General features: G+C 41.8%; 1 protein-coding gene across 3 annotated transcripts; it reads left to right on the forward strand.

Moving 5' to 3' along the window:
* Nucleotides 1-16,892, forward strand: SMPD4 (sphingomyelin phosphodiesterase 4). 3 transcript variants are annotated; one of them, XM_027661715.1, is made up of 19 exons: nt 1-166; nt 365-451; nt 1,126-1,268; nt 1,416-1,491; nt 2,338-2,446; nt 3,051-3,103; nt 3,673-3,824; nt 4,156-4,288; nt 4,887-4,958; nt 8,371-8,460; nt 10,877-11,022; nt 11,475-11,565; nt 12,569-12,669; nt 12,965-13,128; nt 13,807-14,012; nt 14,572-14,805; nt 15,488-15,619; nt 15,775-15,903; nt 16,361-16,892. In XM_027661715.1, the coding sequence occupies exons 1-19, from the start codon at nt 128-130 to the stop codon at nt 16,685-16,687; spliced, it is 2,484 nt and encodes an 827-aa protein (XP_027517516.1). In that variant the 5' UTR covers nt 1-127; the 3' UTR covers nt 16,688-16,892. The 3 variants fall into 3 exon arrangements, with proteins under 3 accessions (XP_027517516.1, XP_027517518.1, XP_027517517.1); XM_027661717.1 differs by lacking the exon at nt 16,361-16,892 and adding an exon at nt 16,096-16,288 and having other exon boundaries at nt 15,775-15,948; XM_027661716.1 differs by lacking the exon at nt 8,371-8,460.
* The last annotated feature ends 2,568 nt before the right edge of the window (nt 16,893-19,460 follow it).

Here is a 19,460-nt window from a genome sequence, read left to right on the forward strand (position 1 = left end):
AAAGGGGCGCGCGGGCGCCGAGCGCGGGAGGCGGCGGGGGGAGAGTGGGGATCCATCCCAGTCCCGATCCCCATCCCAGTCCCGATCCCCATCCCGCTGCGGCCGCGGCGGGACTGGAGGAGGAGGAATGGCCGGACCGCACCTACAACAGCCCAGCTTCCTGCTGGTACGTGTGCCGGGGGCGGGCGGGTGTCCGGTACCCCTGCGCCGCCCCCGTGCGGTCCCGCGGGCCGGGCGGTGGGTTCGGGTGTCGGCTGAAAGGATGCCGGAGGAGCGGCGCAGGCGGGGCTTTGTTTTTGTTTTACGCCGTGGCCACGGTAAGCGTTGTCCGTTCTGATCGAGTTTCCCTCGTGATTTGTAACAGGCCACGCTGAAGGCGGACTGTGTAAACAAACCGTTTGCGCAGCGGTGCCACGACCTGGAGACCGTCATCGAGGAGCTCCCCGCCAAGGTGAGCGGCCGCTGCCTTCTCAGGACCTCCCTGCCCGGCAGGTTTCAGGGGGATTTGTTTTTGTCATATTGCTGTTTTCTTTGTCTCCGTTTCTCTTATCGAGATAAGCTGGAATCTGTTCGGAACGGGCTTCCCAGGGCAGTGGTGGAGTCACCGTCCCTGGAGGTGTTTAAGGAAAGACTGGACTTGGCACTGAGTGCCCTGGTCTAATTGACACGGTGGTGTTGGGTCACAGCTTGGACTCGATGATCTCAGAGGTCTTTTCCAACCTCATTGATTCTGTGATTCTGAGTTTTTAGAACAGTGGGAATCCAGTGTTTCCAAGAGTTAAAAACCTTTTCTAGCCATTAAAAGATTGTTTCAGTTGACTGCACTTCATTAATACCTTTCAGACTCAGTTTAGGAGGAAAACTAGTTTTTAAAATGTAACAAATAACTGCGTGTGGTGCTGAGGAACATCACGGCAAATTCAGTAGGGTCAGAAATCAGGATAGATCTCCCATAATTGCCATATTACAATGCAATGTTTTGAATGGAAGCTCTGCCCAGTGGCAGTCTGGAAACAGTCATAAGTAGCTGGCAGACAGTATCTTTATGCATTCTGGTATGTGCAGCAGAGATTGTCCCTGTGAGGGATTGTGCACATTAACTCCTTGTGTCTGTTTTCCCTGAAGGAACTACATGGCATCTTCCCGTGGCTGGTGGAGAGCATTTTTGGTAGCCTGGATGGCATCATCGTGGGCTGGAATCTTCGCTGTTTGCAAGGAAGAACAAATCCTAACGAATACTCTGTGGCTTTGGATTTCCTGGATCCCAGGTAAACTCATACATTTCAGCACAGATTAAAAAATGAATCATTGAACAAATAACTAGTATTTGACCTTTTTTCCACTGTCCATAATTCACAGAAGTGGGACAGGAGAGGGTACTCACCATGGGTTTTCTCTCTGATGCTTGTTTGCAGTGGCCCGATGATGAAGCTGGTTTACAAACTCCAAGCAGAAGAGTACAGATATGATTTCCCAGTCTCTTATCTTCCAGTGAGTAACTGAACAGTTTGTAAGAAGAGAAGGTAGTTGTTGTTGCAGCTGTTGAAACTTTGCATGCCTGTGATTCAGTGTAGGCCAAGGTGCAGCCTCAGTGCTCCAGAGTTAGAGTAGACCTGTTTCCTTTCCTCCTCTGGAGGAGGAGAGTTCCCAGCCATAAACTCTGTTGGAGATTGTGGTTGTCAGCAGCTGGATATTTGAGCTGCATTGTGATTCTTACCCTGTCCCCAGAGAAAGTCGTGTGGTTACCAGTAGTTGCAGGACTGAAAATAGTTTTGCAGGCTCGTCATGGAGCAGTGACTTCCCTGGCTAAGGTTTGTACCCACGGGTTTGAAGTCTCACTGCCATCCTGGATGTGAAGTGTCACATTTCAAAGAAAGATGTTCATCTGCAGAGTTGTTTCACTATGTTTCTTCCACTGCTACCAGCTACATGCTATCTAGGAATTGATTCAGGTAGTTCTACAATCTTTCACAAAAGGAAACATCATTTAAGTAGATGGTAATTGCTGGTCCACAGCTCAGTTACCAAGACAAAACCATCAGCCAAACACCAGTCCTCTGCTGCTCCCACTCAGAGTGGAAAAGTCACGGTGAAGGTTTTTTAAAAATACATTGAATTTAAATTAAAAAAATACTGAATATTCTTTTCAATGAGAAAGTTGAGAGTTCTCTAAAGACTTTGCATTTGCAGAAGGAACTACTGCAATGCAATAAAATCCCACTGAGCTGAATGTAGAGATCATCCCAGAATGCTGGAATGCAGAGCCTCACTATCTGAAAACATACTCTGCAATATGCTGAGTAGCCAGATTAATATTTCATTACTCTTGTCTTTCAGGGCCCTGTGAAGGCTTCAATACAAGAGCAAGTTCTGCCAGAATGTTCTTTATACCACAACAAAGTCCAGTTTCCTTCATCTGGTGGTTTAGGCTTGAATTTGGCTCTTAGTATCCTTTTAACTGTTGCATATTTACGATATTTACTTCTGTTTAAATATCTGAAATTGAAAGATCACGAGTGTTTCTGTTGTATATTTATTATGTGTGTGTGGTAAATCATGGTTGTGCTAAAGAGTTTGGGCTAATTAGAAATATTTAGATAACGATGAAAAATAAATTTATCCTCTTCTTATAAACCCTTGTTGGGGGAATTTCTGGCCTCAATCAAGTCAACAGCAAAATTCCTAGTGTTTTCAGTAGAGCCTGTATTTCACAATTTTTGTTTTTGTAACTACTCACAGTTTGTGCAATATGGTAGGAAAAGGGCACGTTTGCTTTGCAGCCAGTGGAATTGTTGGAAGTGCTGTAGCTGTGCTGGTTTCAGTTTGAGATAGTCAAATGTGCAAAGAGTAATGCAAACACACCTTGTCACACTCAATTGCCAAAGTCTGAGTCAGCTGGAAAGCAAGAAAGCAAAGCTGAATTTGCTGTTAAGCTCTAGCAAGGTAATTTAGTATTGACAAAATAAAAACCTAATGACTGTTTAGCATCCCCCAATATCTAACAGTTGTGCCTGTTTTTTATTATCTGATCCTTGACTCTGTTCTTCCAGACCCATTTGAATATTACATGTTTTACTTTGCAATTAGTTTGATTACACAGAAGGTAAGTACCTGTAGCAATTTTTCCCTTAAAAGAGTATTAGCCTTTCTTCACAGTGCTACAAGAGCTTCCTGAGGTGCTTGTAGCTAAATTAACAGCAGTTTTATCTGTTCTTTTCGAATTTGTTACTGCTTTGGTTCAGTTGATGATCCAAGATAATAAACAAAACACCCACCTTGGATACACCAGTAAGCACTCTGTCCAACCAACAAGGAGAAGGCAGTGGATTCCAAGTGGTTTTCCTATCCCTGTGTCAGATCAGACCTTCTGTACAGTCATAACCATGGCTTGGTGCTGTGTGTGTGGTTGTTTGGTTGCTCTGCCTGTTGTTACCTGTGCTAGATATCTCTGCTGTCTTCTCCTGCTTGGTTACATTCACTGCCACAGCAACAGTTGTCTTACAACTCCTTGCTTTACCTTTACTCCAAAGTGTCTTTGCTGTCAGTTCACCCTTTACAACCTCAGGGCTCCTGCTTATTCCTGCTGAATGTGTCCGGCTGTGCAGCATCACTCCCCAGCCCTGGCCAGGCCACAGTGTATAACCCCCAGCACTCCCTGTGTCTCTGTTACAGAACTCACCTGTCACCCACCACGTCAGCCCTTCCAACAGTGCTTATTTCATCCTGGTGGACACATACCTGAAGTGTTTCCTGCCCACAGAAGGAAGTGTCCTTCCTCCACCTTCTTCAAATCCTGGGGGAGCCATCCCTTCCCCGACTCCCAGGTAATGACTGCAGTGCCAGAGGCAAACTGTGGGAGCAGGGCATACAAAATATGGCTGATTGAGCAAGATCTCTACGAAGTAGAAGGCACCTCCACACTTAGATGTGCATGTACTTATTATATAATTACAAAATGCAATAGTGACCTAGTGTTTTAGTTAATAGTTGAAGTGATTAGTAATTACAGTAAGCTGCAGGATTTTGAAACGTGTAATCAACCAGGCAGTTTAAAAGACTGTTTTCCAGTTTACAGGCTGGTGATTAAAAGCAGTGATACATTCTCCTGCACTGAGGCTTACTTACTTGAGTATTTCCATTCATTTTTCCTGGCAGGTCTCCAGCAGTGCCCTTCTCTTCCTATGGCATGCACCACACCAGCCTGCTGAAACGCCACATCGCTCACCAGCCCTCTGTGAACGCTGACCCGGCTTCCCAGGAGATCTGGAGATCAGAAACACTGCTTCAGGTAAGCTGGATTTCTTGCTGCTGACTGAGGGACCTCTTCTTTTTAAACTGGAGACAGTTAATTCCATTTTGCTTTAGCCTGTTTTTGGAATGGAGCAGCACAGCTGTTGCTTTCTGTTAACGAAACAAAGAACCACTGTAAAACAGTAAAGCTGTAGCTTGGAAAAGCACTTACTATCTTTTTTTTTAGACTGAGTTTCTAATTACTGATCTCAAGCATTTGAGTAATTTTTTCTCATAAAGTTTCTACACCTGATGTTTCTCTTTTTTTGATCTCACATCAATTTATGCAAAGTTTGAGAACAGAGAAGTTGGTTCTGCTCACCATCAAGGGGAGGGAAAGAAAAATCTGGACTTAAGAGTTGTTCTGAAACAAATTCTTATCATGTTGCTGAACTGACTAATTGATGCCTGGCAGGTGCAAGGGTTTGCCATCCAAGTCATTGACACGATAACCTGAAACATCTCTGAATAGGTGCCTGTCTATTTACCAGCTTAATTTTCAAATTACTTACTATGGTCTTCCTTATGCCTATCTTGTGACTGGCAGTCCTGGATTATTTGTTTTTCCCTAGCTGAGAAAATAACTTGTTTTGCAGATCTTTGTTGAAATGTGGCTTCATCATTATTCACTGGAAATGTATCAGAAAATGCAGTCCCCTCACGTAAAGGTAATGGTTTGTACTTTATTCATGAACATCACCTGGTGGTTGAACTCTTATCTTGGGGTGAATCTCCTGTTCTGTGGAGAATTTTTTTTTGTATATTGGTCCAAAGGAAAGAAATAACTTACCAGAATATCTACGTGACTGTGTCAGAATTGCTAATCTGCTTACAAAGAATGTTGTGAATAAGTGTGTCATTCAGATTTGCCTTCATTGCAGAAGTTGTGTTGGTTTTTGTTTGGTTGTTTTTTTCGTACAAGATGAGTTTGTGGGATGGTCACAACAATCTGAACACCAATAATCAAAGTACTAATGGTGGAGAAGATACCACTATAAAACCATTTTGTTAAATCTCACTGGGGCAACATGGCTGCTAAAAATATCTAAAATTGATTTCCAGCAGAGATAGCAACTGTTACTGAAATACCAATTAGTAATTTCTGAGATCTGTAACCATTTTTTAGCATAAATCAAAATTTAAAAAAAAAAATCTTACTAAACTGTCCTTCAGTGTCAAGAAAAGAAGCCACTTTTGTTGTTTCTTATTCCAAAATATGCTTTTCACCATAATGGTGTGAGAAGCAGTTCTACAGCTACAGAGTTCAGAATATCTGACAAGCTCTTGCACAGATAATACACTATTATAAGCAGTTTGTGGTGGCCTGTTCAGTAACAAACTACTGCATGTAAGAAGTAAGTAAGTGTTGGGGAGGCCAAGATCAAAGCATTATAAATGTAAAGGGAATTTGAAGGAGAAAATGTCGATCCTCTGAATTCCCTCTGGGTCACAGTGGGACTTTCATGGAAGGGGAGAGAAATATAAAAGCTACTCAGGATTTATTCCTGTGTGAAAGAGCAACATGAGAGTTGATTGACTGAGAAATTCTAATCCTTCACTCCACAGGATATGAAATAAAACACATCTGTATTTTGCTAGGGAAGAACATTGGAGAGCTGAACTGTGATGGGTTTTTTCTTTTATTCTTGAGGTCAAAATGCAAACTCAGTAATGTTGCAAAGTCTCCACTTGGGACTCCCAGCAGCATGGCTGTGCACCTGTGATGGAAAGGCTTTGCTTGAAGTACCTTTGGTCTGTCTGTCTGTCCAGTCTCTGTGCATCAAGCGCTGTGCTTAGGCTAGAAATGATGATTGCTTTAAACTTCTCTCCTCTGTTCACCCTCTGTATTTCAGATGCTCTCTTCTAGCACTAGGGAGCAGCAGTTGCAGACAATGACTCCACGTTATGGTGGAGTAGGGTCTAGGTAGAGCTTACAGTTCTCTGAAATCAGCACTTCAGGATCCTCCACAAGGTGTGTTGAGCCACAGCTTGAGGCCATAACTCCCTGATGTTACTTTAGTTTCATCTTTGATGGGAAGTAACCACAAACATGTAAAATAGGAAGTCTTCGCTTTTTAGGGGGTAGAACATTGGAATGGGGGACTGGAATTCCCCATGACATCCATACATGGATGAAGGATCTGCCCTGCAGGACTGAGGAAAGGTGCCAGATCAGCTGGGGACAGGGCTGTTCATAAGCCTGTGGTATTTAAACTAAGCTTTTTAGATTGGTCTCAAGGTGGGCTGAAGGAGAACAGTCTGCCTCACAGTTCCTCAAGTGAGGAAGTAGAATACCCAGAAATGTAATTTTTATTGTAACACAAGTGTTAAAGACTTTGACTTGAAACCCAAGATCACCCTAAATTCATTCATAAAATTATTAATAATTATGCAGGTTCACTTGATTCCCATTTAACCTTCTGTGTGTGTGAAAGGAGGGATAATTAGTGACTCTTCTTCCCTGGATCTAGACCTGTTTGACCATCAGTCATTTGAAATGGCCACATACCTGTATTGGAAGGTGGGATGAGGTTCTGCAGAACTTGCTCTTTCTTTGTCCAGCAGCCAGATTTGTTTGCTTTAATGGGCCAGGACAGATCCCAGATAAGTAACTTTCCTGTGAAGTAGAATCATAGATTTTTCCTTAAACCTTGTTAATGGCATCACAGACTTCCCATTAAAAGTAGAAGGCAGTGGCATGGGAATAAATAGTAAATAATTTCTTTTGACAAGATAGACTGTGTTACAACTTTGAATTCTTTCTGGGTCTGCTGTGAACCTGAGGTTGAAGCAATTTGCTGTGCTGAGTGTCACTGTTTCCCCCTTTAATTCCACTATTTCCCAATTCTTTTGTCTGCTTGCTTTTTCCTTCTCTGATGATCCAGAGTCCAAGTGTGCAGCATCTCTTTTCCTATCCCCTTCTGCTGTAATCACAATAAACCCTTAGAAAAAGTAGTTTGACAAAACTTTGTGTGATGCTTCCTGACCTTCCAATGCCAGGTGCTCAGCCCCCAGCACTGCATGTGGAACACCCATTGGACTACAGGGTCTTGCAGATTCCTGTGGCAGGGGCGTCAATAATGAAGCAGAGAACCTGCCTGAGGTGTTGAATAACAGTCCTACCACTCTTAAGAGTGCAAAACCAAAAGATGTCAAACTGACACTGGAGGAGGTTGGGTAGAGGCTGTTTAAAGACAGCAGAGGTGTGATCTGGAGAGTTAGTTTAGATGCCTGATAGTAGTCATTGGGACTTGTGTAGTGTACATTTTTTGTTTTATGTTTTTTCATTAATTTCATACATGTGTGTCACTGTTGCTACAGTATCCTCTTCATCACATTGTCAGAAAAATACTCTTTACCTGCTTATTCCAGAAGGGATCTGGCTGAGGCTTGCAGACACTTCAGTGTTATGGCAATGTGCCTTTTGCATCAGCACATAACACTGTGTTAGGTGTGTCTTTTGCCTTTTTATGCATGGGATGTTTCCCTAATAGTGAAAGTAATTCCCTCTTTTGAGAAAATTCACAAGACCTGAACCCTTTCCAAATGGCCTTTAAGGAGAGAGAACACAGAGGGTTTCTCTGAACTGGAAACTTCCAACTGAGTTTTTCCCCTGTATACAAACCAGCAGCACGGGAAGTTTTCAAAATAGACTTTAAAAAAGCCTGCAGAATATTGCACTGTTTTACTTCGTTTTTAACAAATGCACACTGCAACAGTGTGTTGCTGCAGTGCAGTTAACTTCAGAAATGGGAGTTTATTTGGCAAAAGCTCCATATCCTCTACCAGTGCTTGCTCTAAGGGTAGCAGAGAACAGCCCCTTTTCTGACACCTGTTCCCATGTGTATTTCCAAATTGACAAAGGGTATGAAATACTGAGGAATCAGTCTGCTGACCACCACAAAGAAGAGGATACTGTGGCTGCAGTTGTTACTGTGATATGTTGTCCCTGACTGTATTCGTGATGTTCATTTTTTCCCCCCACCCTTCTTCCTTGGGCTCATTCTCACTTTTTTTTTCTCTTGCTCTCTTCTCTCCTTTTTTTCCCTCCCCCCTTCCTTTTTGTTTCTGTTGTCTCAGCTGGAGGTTCTCCACTACCGACTCAGTATCTCCAGTAAACACCACGGTAGTCCTGCCCAATCCAGCTACCAGGCCCTCCACGCATACCAAGTATTATCATCTTTTCATTTTGTTTCCTTATTAAAAATCTTGTTCCATCATATAATCTGCGAAGTGTATTAGTGCTGGCTGTACAGCAGCTTTTTCTGCCAGCAGCGTGACAGCTTAATTGAGATCACTGCACTGAGATTTACTAAACTTTTCAGTGAAACAGATACTGAGAGGTATTAGCAAAGGTCATGGAGAAAATAGTTAAAATGTAGCATATTATGAGGACTAGTTGGGAACTCCGTTTCTAGAGATGCATTCTTGTAATGCAGTTTAGAAAGATTTATCAGCTATGCTGATGTTTCTTCACCAATGGCAGATTTTTGCCCCTCACTAGTCATTTAAGCAAACCTTGCATGGAAGAAAAGATCAGAATTTGCATGGTTGTCACCCAAATCAAGGTAGGTAACATCTAGGGCTTTTTAGCCAAGGAAATGTCATTGGATAATACTAAATTTGTAGTGGCAATGTGAACCTGGCTGTCCACTTTTGCAAAAGCACGAGTGGTACATTTGCAGATTGTTCAGGAAATGTGCATGCAAAAACATTCCTGTTGGAACAGATTGCTGATTCCTCTTTCCCTACTTCAGCCTTTACTCATTGGGTCTTCATTTTGGGAATGGGGAGGGCTAAGCTTATATACTATAAAACTCTTTAGCACTACATTGCATTTCCCTGCTCTTTAATCCTTTTTTTTTTTTCCATTAAGTGCTGTGATATCTCAAAGTACTGCTTAGAAAGGAACACAGAACATACTACTTGAAATCTCTTCATTATGTTTATCTAATTACTGTGTTAAGAATTAAGAATGGCATACATCCATCCTGTAAGATAGGGTTTGACAACAAAAACACTTGTGGGGAAAAACAGTTTTTACACCAGTGATGTTCATAATGGTGCTGATCCAGGCTAAGAGGAAATTATGAGAATTGCTAGGGGGAAAAACTACTGACATCACTCAAAAGGATGTATTGAAATAGCGGTGGGTTTGTAAATTCAAAAGGTGCCTTCAAGGGGAGCATAAGATTTTTTTAAATTACACCCTTTCAAGGCCTATAGCAGAGTAGTCAGCCTCTCCAATGCTTCTGGAGATCCTGATCCAAACTCCTAGCACCATGTAACCCCTCAGAGCTCTACTCTCTGACATAAACTCTCCTCAAGACTGTAGAAAACATGCCAACATAAGCAGGAGCTGTCAAAACCACAAGACCAGCCTTCATTAGCACTAGTATCCATTCGTCCTTCTCATAGAAGAGTCTCAGATCTGGCTGTACCACATGACTGTATCTATCATCAAGCCTTGAATCTTCTCTTGGAGTGAACCTCAGAGTGTATTAAAAATCTTAAGAGACTGTAAAAACTCATCTGCTTTGCCTCAGGCATTGCAGAGAAATGACATGGACACACACACAGACCCCTCCACGCCCCCAGCACTGGAAATACTGTTGAGTGGATTTAAGAAGTGGAAGCTTTTTGTATAAAAATGCCTGCCAGTCCCTTAGAGTTATATTCAGTGTCTTACCTTAGCATGGCTGCACCTGCCATCCTGGAAACACCTTGCAGCTCTTGTGTAATACGCTCTCCCAGGACTTCCCATTATATTTGCAGCTGTAACTTTTGTTTCTTCGCAACTTCTGTGAAAATTAGAATACAAATGGCTATCTCAAAATCTGCCTTCAGTGGTGGATTGAAATCAGTTCACTGCTCTTAAAGCAGATCACAGTAGCAAAGGAGTTTGTGCTTAGTCCCCAGGTTTGGTAGCAGACCAGCTCTGGTGCTGGGCACACAGAACGAGCTCTGTTTGACCTCATTCACCTCCCTGCTCTGCCATACACTCACTCCTTCCTTAATAACATCACTGTGGCTCACCCTCACTCCTTGTGCTACTCCCAGCCCTAAGGATGCTAGAACCAACAGGATCACACAGGACTCCAAGCAGTTCTTATTCTTACCATTACTCTGTCTAGGATTATTCTCTCTTATAAGGCAGAGGAAGGAGAACTCAGTAAAGCCAGCCCTGAGCATAAACAAAGGACCTGCTGTGCTGTCTGCAGCAATGAACTTATAACCATAATGAAAGGCTGAATATTCTTTTTTCAGAAAGGGGTAAGTTGAAAACTACAAGTTATTCTGTTCTTTAATTCTGGTCCAAAATTCAGTGTACTAGAGTACTGTAGATACCTTTTCTTACACTCAAAATATGTTGCTATTTCTTAGTGAACTGATGGCAGAAGATTGATACAGCTTGTCCTAGGGAGCAAGCCTGCCCAAAATCAGGTGGCACCAAACTATGGTGAAGAACCTAGAAGGAAGAGAGCATTTCTTGTATTTTGAGCTGAGAATATAATTTTCCTGAATTATTTCCTGGACATTTAGCATATGACACTTATTAGTTTCCTCTCTTTTGCTTTGAATCTAGGAGTCCTTTAAGCCCACTGAAGAGCATGTGCTAGTGGTAAGACTGCTTGTGAAACACCTGCATGCTTTCAGCAACAGCCTGAAACCAGAGCCCCTCTCCCCTTCAGCCCACTCCCACACAGCCAGTCCACTGGAGGAGTTTAAAAGGTAGGTACATGAGCAGCCTGTCTCTGAAATGTATAGGGCTTCTCCCTGAAAAGCTCAGCTTTCACCGAGAGGTTGAGTTGTTTTGATCTTTAGATACAGAAGTACATTATTAAAAGTACAAAAGTAATGGATTATTATTTCTCACTCCCACGGAGGGGAGGGGGCAGCCTCAGCAGCAGCTATGACACACTAGTCTATATCCTGGCACAAGTCAGAGAAAAGAAATGCTACCAGAGGATTCTTGCCAAGGTTAGTTTAGTATCTGCTATTTATGAATTTGAGTTGAAACTCAGTGGCCAGAAGTAGTCTCAGTTAAGAAAGAACAAGTTTTGGTCAGTCCTTTCTGTATTTGCAGTTGTGGCAGCGTGTTGGGTTGTTGGTGGGTTAGGTGGTTTTGGTTTTAAAATTTGCTGCTGGTCTGTACATGTGACTGTCTTTGAATCTGTTTGCAGGGTTGTAATTCCTCGGTTTGTCCAGGAGAAGCTTTACATCTTTCTACAACACTGTTTTGGCCACTGGCCTCTGGATGCCTCTTTCAGAGCAGTATGTACCTGCTTCCCTTTTTAAGTCTGTACTTAACAGAACTGGTTATTAGTTATTGCCATTTAGCACCTATTGGTCTCTAAATCTCTCTTTTCTAGAGCAGTGGAATTTTTTATGTAACATGCACATTTAATATTAGACAAAGAGTACCAATTAGACATAAGAAGGAAGTTGAATAGATCTTGGTGAGAATTACTACAAATTGTTGGCTGATTTTCCTGACAGTGAAAATGGCTGTTGATTGGGCAAAAAAAGTAGGTGTTACTCTTAAAATAGATACTAAGAAATTAGGACCTATATGAATGTATCTAATCTAATACAATAGGTCATAAACAAAAGTCATATGATACTCATTTGCAATAGATACTGCAAATACTACCTCCTGCAAGCAGGAAAAGAAATATATCACGCCCTGATTCTTCCTAATTAATGTAGAAGTTTAAAAGTGCAGAATGTAACAGGGCTACATCTTGCTCACTGGACTTAAAGTAAGCTGTATTGCAGTGTTTGAGGTGCATGTGTAAGGCAGAATGTGAGAAGAAATACTTACAGTGACCACAGCAAATCTAGTCTTGACTTCAGTGCAGTCAGAACCCTGCTGTTTCCTCAGGGTGGTGGGTACATCTGTGCAGAAGACAAGAGCTGAAATTATATTAATGTAGCATCTTGTTTACTTATTTCAGTACATTCAGTGAACACTATCAGAGCTGTTAAATGCATCTTAAATGTAGCCACAACTAAGGGGTTTTTTTGTAGTAGCTGTTTGAGTGCCATCTCGTTTGGGCATTACAGAAGATCCAGGTTGGTCCTAAGAACATACACTTTTTCCAGTTCTTCTTCAAAGGTTCTCAGATTACAAGAGAAAAATTTATTCCTAAAAACTTTTAGGTGTCATTAAGGTAATAGTCACTAATTTAAAAAGAAACAAACAAAAATCCCTTTCTTGTCTTCCCTTCCAGAAAAGTATTGATACTCCTGTGGTTTTATGTGTGATTTTGCTTAGGTTCTTGAGATGTGGCTGAGTTACTTGCAGCCTTGGAGATACGCTCCCGAAAAGTCGCCGCAGAGCGCGGAGCCTTTGCCTCGCAGCGTGTCGGAGAAATGGTAAGGAGGGAAGCAGCTGTGAGGAATCTGAGCCAACCTCAAGGTTATGCAGATCTCGAGTAAAACAGCAGTATTTCAAAAACTGTCCATCAGCCTGAATTAACTTCCTGTACAGGAGTAGAGATGACTTTTTAGACTGCAAGTTTTTGTTTTGAGAGTATTCTTTTGTCTCAGTGCAAATTGACCATCTTTCCAGAGACAGAGTAAAACATTCCCTTAATGGCTCGTTTGGCAGAAGACAAAATAACAGTTATTTAAATAGCTGTACTCACAAATCCTGTACTCACTTTGACAGGGCTGCCTTCATTCAAGAAAACCTACTCATGTATACCAAGCTGTTTGTAGGATTTCTGAACAGAGCTCTTCGAACAGACTTGGTCAGCCCCAAAAATGCCCTCATGGTGTTCCGAGTAGCTAAGGTCTTTGCTCAGCCCAACCTAGCTGAAATGATCCTGAAAGGTAAAAGGATATTTTGACATCTTATGCTGTCTCAGTCCTGTCTTAGTCTTTCTTCACAATAGCTAACATCTTACCTCAGAAGCACTGAGGTGAAAAGGCTTCTCTCTCATTTTGAATGCTGTTTTTCCATTCAAAAGTCTCTGTGTCTCCCCTAATGTTTGTCATATTGGTTTGAATGTCTGTAGTCCTTTTCTAACCACCATCATTTAGATTTGATTCCACATTTGTTCCTTAAAGAACACAATTACAATAGACAGTTTTTCTTACACTTGTCTTACTTGATTATTTACCTCAGGATTAAAACTTCTTATATCTCTGAAGGTCTCTATACTTAGCAAAAGAGCTAATCAGCTAGTCATGCATGCACTTCAGGATAATTAGGAGAGAGTAAATTGGGGAGAGGCAAGATTTGACAAGTATCAGTGTCTGAAATGTCATGATTCTCCTCTGCCTTTGCTGAAAAATGTTACAGGCTTAAAATGCTGCCTGTATGGTCTGCACTAAATGCACTCTGACATTTTTTCCTGTGGGCAGAGAGAACGAAATAAAAAAGGGTAATTAAGGCCTCTTTCCCCCTAGAACCATCTGTCTATGTAAAAGCAGCTTTAAGACAGCTAGACCTTCCCCAGGCAAAAACAGTATTATGTAACCATCTTCACTGCTTATCTCAAATTCCAGGAGAACAGTTATTCCTGGAGCCAGAACTTGTTATTCCCCACCGTCAGCACCGACTTTTTATGAGCCCCACACTTGGTGGGAGTTTTTTGTCATCACGGTCTCCAGCTGTTACAGATGCCTCATTTAAGGTGAAGAGTCATGTTTACAGCCTGGAAGGGCAGGACTTCCAGTATAAACAGATGTTTGGCACAGAAGTCAGGAATTTGGTAAGCAACGAGCTGCTTGTCACCTGCCTTTCTACACGGACAGGTGTCTTCTCAGTGCTGAGCACCCATGTTATGAGAAGTTAGGAGTGGAAAACTTCACACCCTGCATTACTGTATAATTTGGTTTGCTCACAGTGACTTCTGGAACCTGAGGGGTTTCAGTCCAGCACAGCTGTAAAAATCTGCTTGCTCTTTGCTAAATAAGAAGTCAATGTAACAGCTTGCTGCCTTGGAGTAGCATATGGTGGGGTGGTTCCTCTCAAACATTCTTACTGTGAACTTCTGATTCAGAGGTTGATCAGAACTTGATCAGAACCTATCAGCAAGTCAGATAAAAATAGCAGGAGGAAACCTAAGCAGCACTTGGGTTTTAAAATGCTTCAACATCAAAGAACTACCTTCTCCCTATGGGAAATGCAACTAATAGTCAGCACAAGTCCATATAAGCTAAGAGAGTGAATTTGCTGGGATTGCTCTCACTGCCAGCTATCAAGGCACAGTTTTATCCCTGTATTGATGCTCAGTCCCACACAATTTTGTTTTGTATTTTTTGTTTTAGGTGTTAAAACTGGCTCAGTTAATTTGTCAGGCACAACAGACAGCAAAATCCATATCAGACCATTCTGCAGAGACAATGGCTACCCAGTCCTTCTTTTCATGGTTTAGATTTACACCATCTGACATGAATGGTTCCTACACAGGCAATGACCTTGATGAAATTGGGCAAGACAGCATCAAAAAAACAGATGAATATTTAGAGAAGGCACTGGAATACTTGTGCCAAATCTTTAAGGTACGTAACATCTTTCTAAGAACTTGTACAGTGTGAACAAGAGTCAGGATTCCTCAAATGTATGTCTGTGTTTCTTGTTCTTTGTGGGGTCACAAAACCATTCAGAGGCTCGTCTTGGCAAATTTTGTTGTTAAAGTCTTCTAGACTCTTGACTTCACTTGACCACTCCAAAACCTTGTATTAGGTCCCCTGAATTTCTAAATATCAAGACTGCTTTGTTTCAAGTGGCCACTCTTTTGGACTGTATAGTTTATACCAAACCTGTTCCTTTACTTGGCCCTGTCCTCATGTTTAAAAACAGGCAAGGCACTTCTAAAAACAGTCCAGTGTCTTCTAAATGTAGAGCTCTAGAAGTTGAACAAATACCTGCAGCTATGGATGAACAGTTAAGGGAACAGATGAATTTCTCTGCAGCCACACTCCCTTACACAGCACTGACCTAGGAGACAGCTGTTTGGTACTGCTTGAGAGCTAAGGGACATACAAACCAGAACACCTTTCTTGGGTTAACCTGGAGACTTTTATCTCCTTTTAATGTCTAACCAAGGTGCTATTAAGCAGTTCTTGGTATCTGAGCTGGCTTTCAAGGACTTCCAGTGCTAATGAGTTTGTGAAGTGAGAAATAAATGAAACAGGGGGGTAGATGAAACACCTGCTTTAGAACTCTGTTATTCTTGAGTAGCTGAGCGAAGCCCAACTGACCCAGATGATGATGAAATGTGGGACAGCTCAAGATGAGAATGGAAAAAAACAACTTCCAGACTGCATTCAAAGCGAGAACGGCCTCATTCTCACACCCCTTGGCAGGTACCAGGTGAGAGAAAAAACATTCCATATCACCCCCTCAGTTGCTCTTGAAAACACAAGTTGCCCTTCTGCAGTGAAAAAAAAAAATGCAGCTTACCTGGGGGTAAGAGACGTGCCAGCCTAAAGGTGTACAAGATAAGGAGTTTGTTTTCCCCCTCCTAGATCATAAATGGCCTGCGGCGGTTCGAGGTGCAGTACCAGGGAGATGCTGAGCTCCAGCCCATCCGCAGCTACGAAAACGCCACCCTTGTCCGCCTCCTGTTCCGCTTGTCCTCGGTGCTGAACGAAAGGGTAGGGACAGCACTGCCTCCTTCTGTGCTTTCCCTTGCAGATTTGAGTTCTTCACTGCACATGTACATACATAACACTTTCTTCTTGCTCCGTCTCCTTTATTGTGGTCTAGATGGGTATTTCCTAACAGTACCAGGCTTGCCTCTGTACCTGTAGTTCTGCTTTTCCTCCACAAAACATTTAAAATGTTATTTATTGAAGTATTCTTCATGGTTGATGAACAGTGGAGTATCATTCAGAATGTTTCTCAAACGGGAAAAGCAAATTCTTTCCTTCCTATAGGTATGACAAACACAAGGCCAAGTCTGCACTAAAGCAGTTCTGCTGTTTAAAGTGCATTTTGATGCCCCCTATTTCCTACAGTCCTCATCCTATAAATAAAATAGGTTAAATGAATTAGTTACTTTATGACAGTAGTTGCATTACAGCACTAATGTCTTAATGTTTCTTACCTCAGTTTGCTGATCAGATGGAAGTGCTTTGCTCCAGGGAAGATTTTGTTGGCAGACTTTGTCGCTATCATCTCATCAACCCCCACCTCGTACAGAAAATCAGATACAGTCCCATGGTGAGGGACAGAACGAGCCAGAACTGGGGACCAAGGATCAGTCTGAGGTTTTTGGCCAGCTACAGGACTCTCATTTCTTTGCTGATGATCTACTTCCTTGCATCCTGGTTTTACATTGGGCCAGTGGGCTGCACATTCATTATCCTAATTGGGTATTTTCTTTATGCTGTTATAATGACGTTTTTCTTTGAAGGATGGAAACCACATGAACACTAGTTTCCTTCTCCTGGCTTACACTTGCAAAAATAAATGTTGTAAGGATGAGTCTGGGATTCAATGACTAAAATGTTTTAATTATATCAGATCTTACTAAAGTATTTTTTAATACTAAAGTTAACTTGAGTTTTATAAACAATGATGTGGTCTGGTGGAGAAAATCAATGTAAATTTTATTTTTATAAAAGTATTCCTAGAGAATCTAGTGAATGAGTTGTTTGGTTTTTTTGTTTGGGGGGGAAGAATGAGCCATCAGTATTTATAAAACTGAAATAAACCATGCCATACAGAGAAATATTTTTGATTCAGCAATAACTGCTTTCAAGCCTCTTACACTGTTCTAAAGCAAGAATTGACTGTAGGACCTCCAAAGCATGGTTACACAAGGTAACAGAAATAGCAGTGCACACAGAAATTTATAGGAAGTTGCACTGATATTAAAAAACTAAAACACAGAAGGTGGGACAAAGCAGCAAGAGTGACATTTCATAGCCCAGTGCTGGGCTTAAGCCTCCTGGTGCCTGCCTGAGGCCTCCCCAGCCCTGACAGGTTTATGTCTTCTACCTCCATGAACCACTTCATGTTGTTTGCATGTCTTCTGGAGCCACTGTACTCATTGGGCACTAACACTTGCTTAGAAAAGTTACTGCTCTGTTTCCCCTCAAACCTTACTGCAACTCTAACCTGGTAGTTTTGGGCAACAGATAGGAACACTCCTCTCTTGGAGATCAACAAATACTTTGTTGTCCGTTTCACCTGACACGAAAAGGGCAAGAAATACCCTTTTGTTAAATCACTGCTTAAGGAATCCATCAGTTCCCATGTAAGGCAGCTCTGCAGCATTACTCCTGTAAAATATTAAGGACTGCACACAGCAGTGAGATAAGGAGAGAAAACATTTACTGAAAACACGAGAGCACCCACACAGGTGCACTGTAACATTCACAGCAGCATCTGACTCAGGCTCTCCAACACCCATGGAGCTCAGCTCCATCCCTGCCCAGCAGGGGGGAGCTCATTAACAAAGTGGCACAACCCAGGGTACTACATAAAAAGCACATGTTTTCAGAGTCTACCTGGTGATTTCAAAACATCCTCATCCAAAGATCAGCTTCCAAAGGCAACTCAGCCAGGAAAATACCAAAAAATACCAACCATTTTGTGCTCACTAAAAATATATGCCACATTAATGCACTCATGAAAGAGGCTAATCAAAGCAAAATGAGGTTCAGTAAGAAAAACACCTATAAGCTAAATGTAAATAAACATCCAAAATGATGCTGTAGGAACCAGAGCATTCAGTACCATGAAAGTAAGCCTGCAATAACCATTTTTTACTAACAAATCCATCAGTGTGCCTCAGAGCTGCACAAGGGTTGCATCTCACCATGTTCCACGCCAGTGTAAGAGAAGATACTTCCTACTTACATTGTCCTGCTGCATTGATTTGAGCATTTGATACATGAGGGCCTTGGTTTTTGTTAACTTCTTTGCTTAAACTGCCCCTCCCCACTACTTCCATAATCAGCTCTGTGGTCGCAGGACTTGGGTCATAATTTCTCTCTTTTTTACCAGTTAAAAAACTACATCTGTCATTTGTAGATACCATTACTAACCTTTTGACCAGATCTTCCAGTTCACTCAGAGGACAGTGAAGGATAGTGTTGCATAGAACACAAAGCCATTTATGATTTTGTCCCCTAACCTGCAAAGCCTGTGAGTTTTCACTTACCACAGAACACAGTAACCATCATCCAGTGGCACAACAGAACTGGTATCTAACATGGGAAGAGCAGTATAATGTCTAACACAGGAATAATAATAAATTTATTACAATAGAAACAAACAGATAATGCATTAGTTCATGTACAAAATACTGATAGCACTCTGCTGCCTCAGTCAGTGCTTACTAAGTACCCACATTTAAAAACATCCTAAAACTGATGACACCACACAGATTTATGGAGGTCATAGCAATTTCTTGACACTACTGTAAGAGAGCCCAGCTACTCTTCAAGGTTTGCTGCACAATACAGAGAGATGGGGCAGGATATAATGGGAACATCTGATATTTGAAATTCTGCACCAGGAAATCAAGAGGGAGCAATTTATAAGCATGGTGGAAATACGAAAAATGCATGAAATTAAAGTTACTTGTGGCAAATGTTTTCATTAGAAGTGCCCAACAATAAGGCAGCTGATGACTGGCTTGAGTGCCCATCATTGCTCAAGACACAATGTGCTAATTGTCAGTTCTACTCCTGAGCTGTTGTTTTTTGCCTTTTCTGTTCAAACAAACTGATGTAGTGTAGAAGCATTTTCCCTGCACTGCATCAACTCCCAAAGGAAGCCAGATGCCTCAGAAAGACTCTTAATAAAAGAAATCTAGCTGTGAGCCTGCTGGATTGACTGGTGTCACTTGGCCTTTATACTGTTGGTTTTTCCCTCCACACCTTTACACACACATTTACTGAATTCATAGAGGAAGTCAGTGTGCACATTAGTATCTCTTTCCTTCTCATCAGCCTCACTCTTCTGGAGTGAGAAATGTGATCCATGCTAACCAAAAACCGTTTACACAAAGTTGCATTTAAAATAAGCTATAAAATACTTTTTTTGCTCTGTTTAGTTCCACACTCCCACCCCAGGTGTAATTATCCAGATTTATCTCAGATATTTGAGGGATGCCTTAAAAGGCTGTAATTTATCCCATCTCTGGGCAAAGCTAAAAGGCAAAATGATTCCTACAACCACTGAGAAGTTTGCAAGCACA

Source organism: Corapipo altera, unplaced genomic scaffold (assembly GCF_003945725.1).
Source record: "Corapipo altera isolate COAL_440 unplaced genomic scaffold, ASM394572v1 150, whole genome shotgun sequence".
Classification (NCBI taxonomy): domain Eukaryota; kingdom Metazoa; phylum Chordata; class Aves; order Passeriformes; family Pipridae; genus Corapipo; species Corapipo altera.

What these genes read in the sequence shown, in the direction of transcription:
- SMPD4 (XM_027661715.1), top strand. Translation starts at nt 128, where the DNA reads ATGGCCGGACCGCACCTACAACAGCCCAGCTTCCTGCTG. An exon ending in TTGGATTTCCTGGATCCCAG is followed by an intron (nt 1,269 to 1,415) that starts GTAAACTCATAC and finishes GCTTGTTTGCAG; the next exon opens with TGGCCCGATGATGAAGCTGG. An exon ending in GATCAGAAACACTGCTTCAG is followed by an intron (nt 4,289 to 4,886) that starts GTAAGCTGGATT and finishes CTTGTTTTGCAG; the next exon opens with ATCTTTGTTGAAATGTGGCT.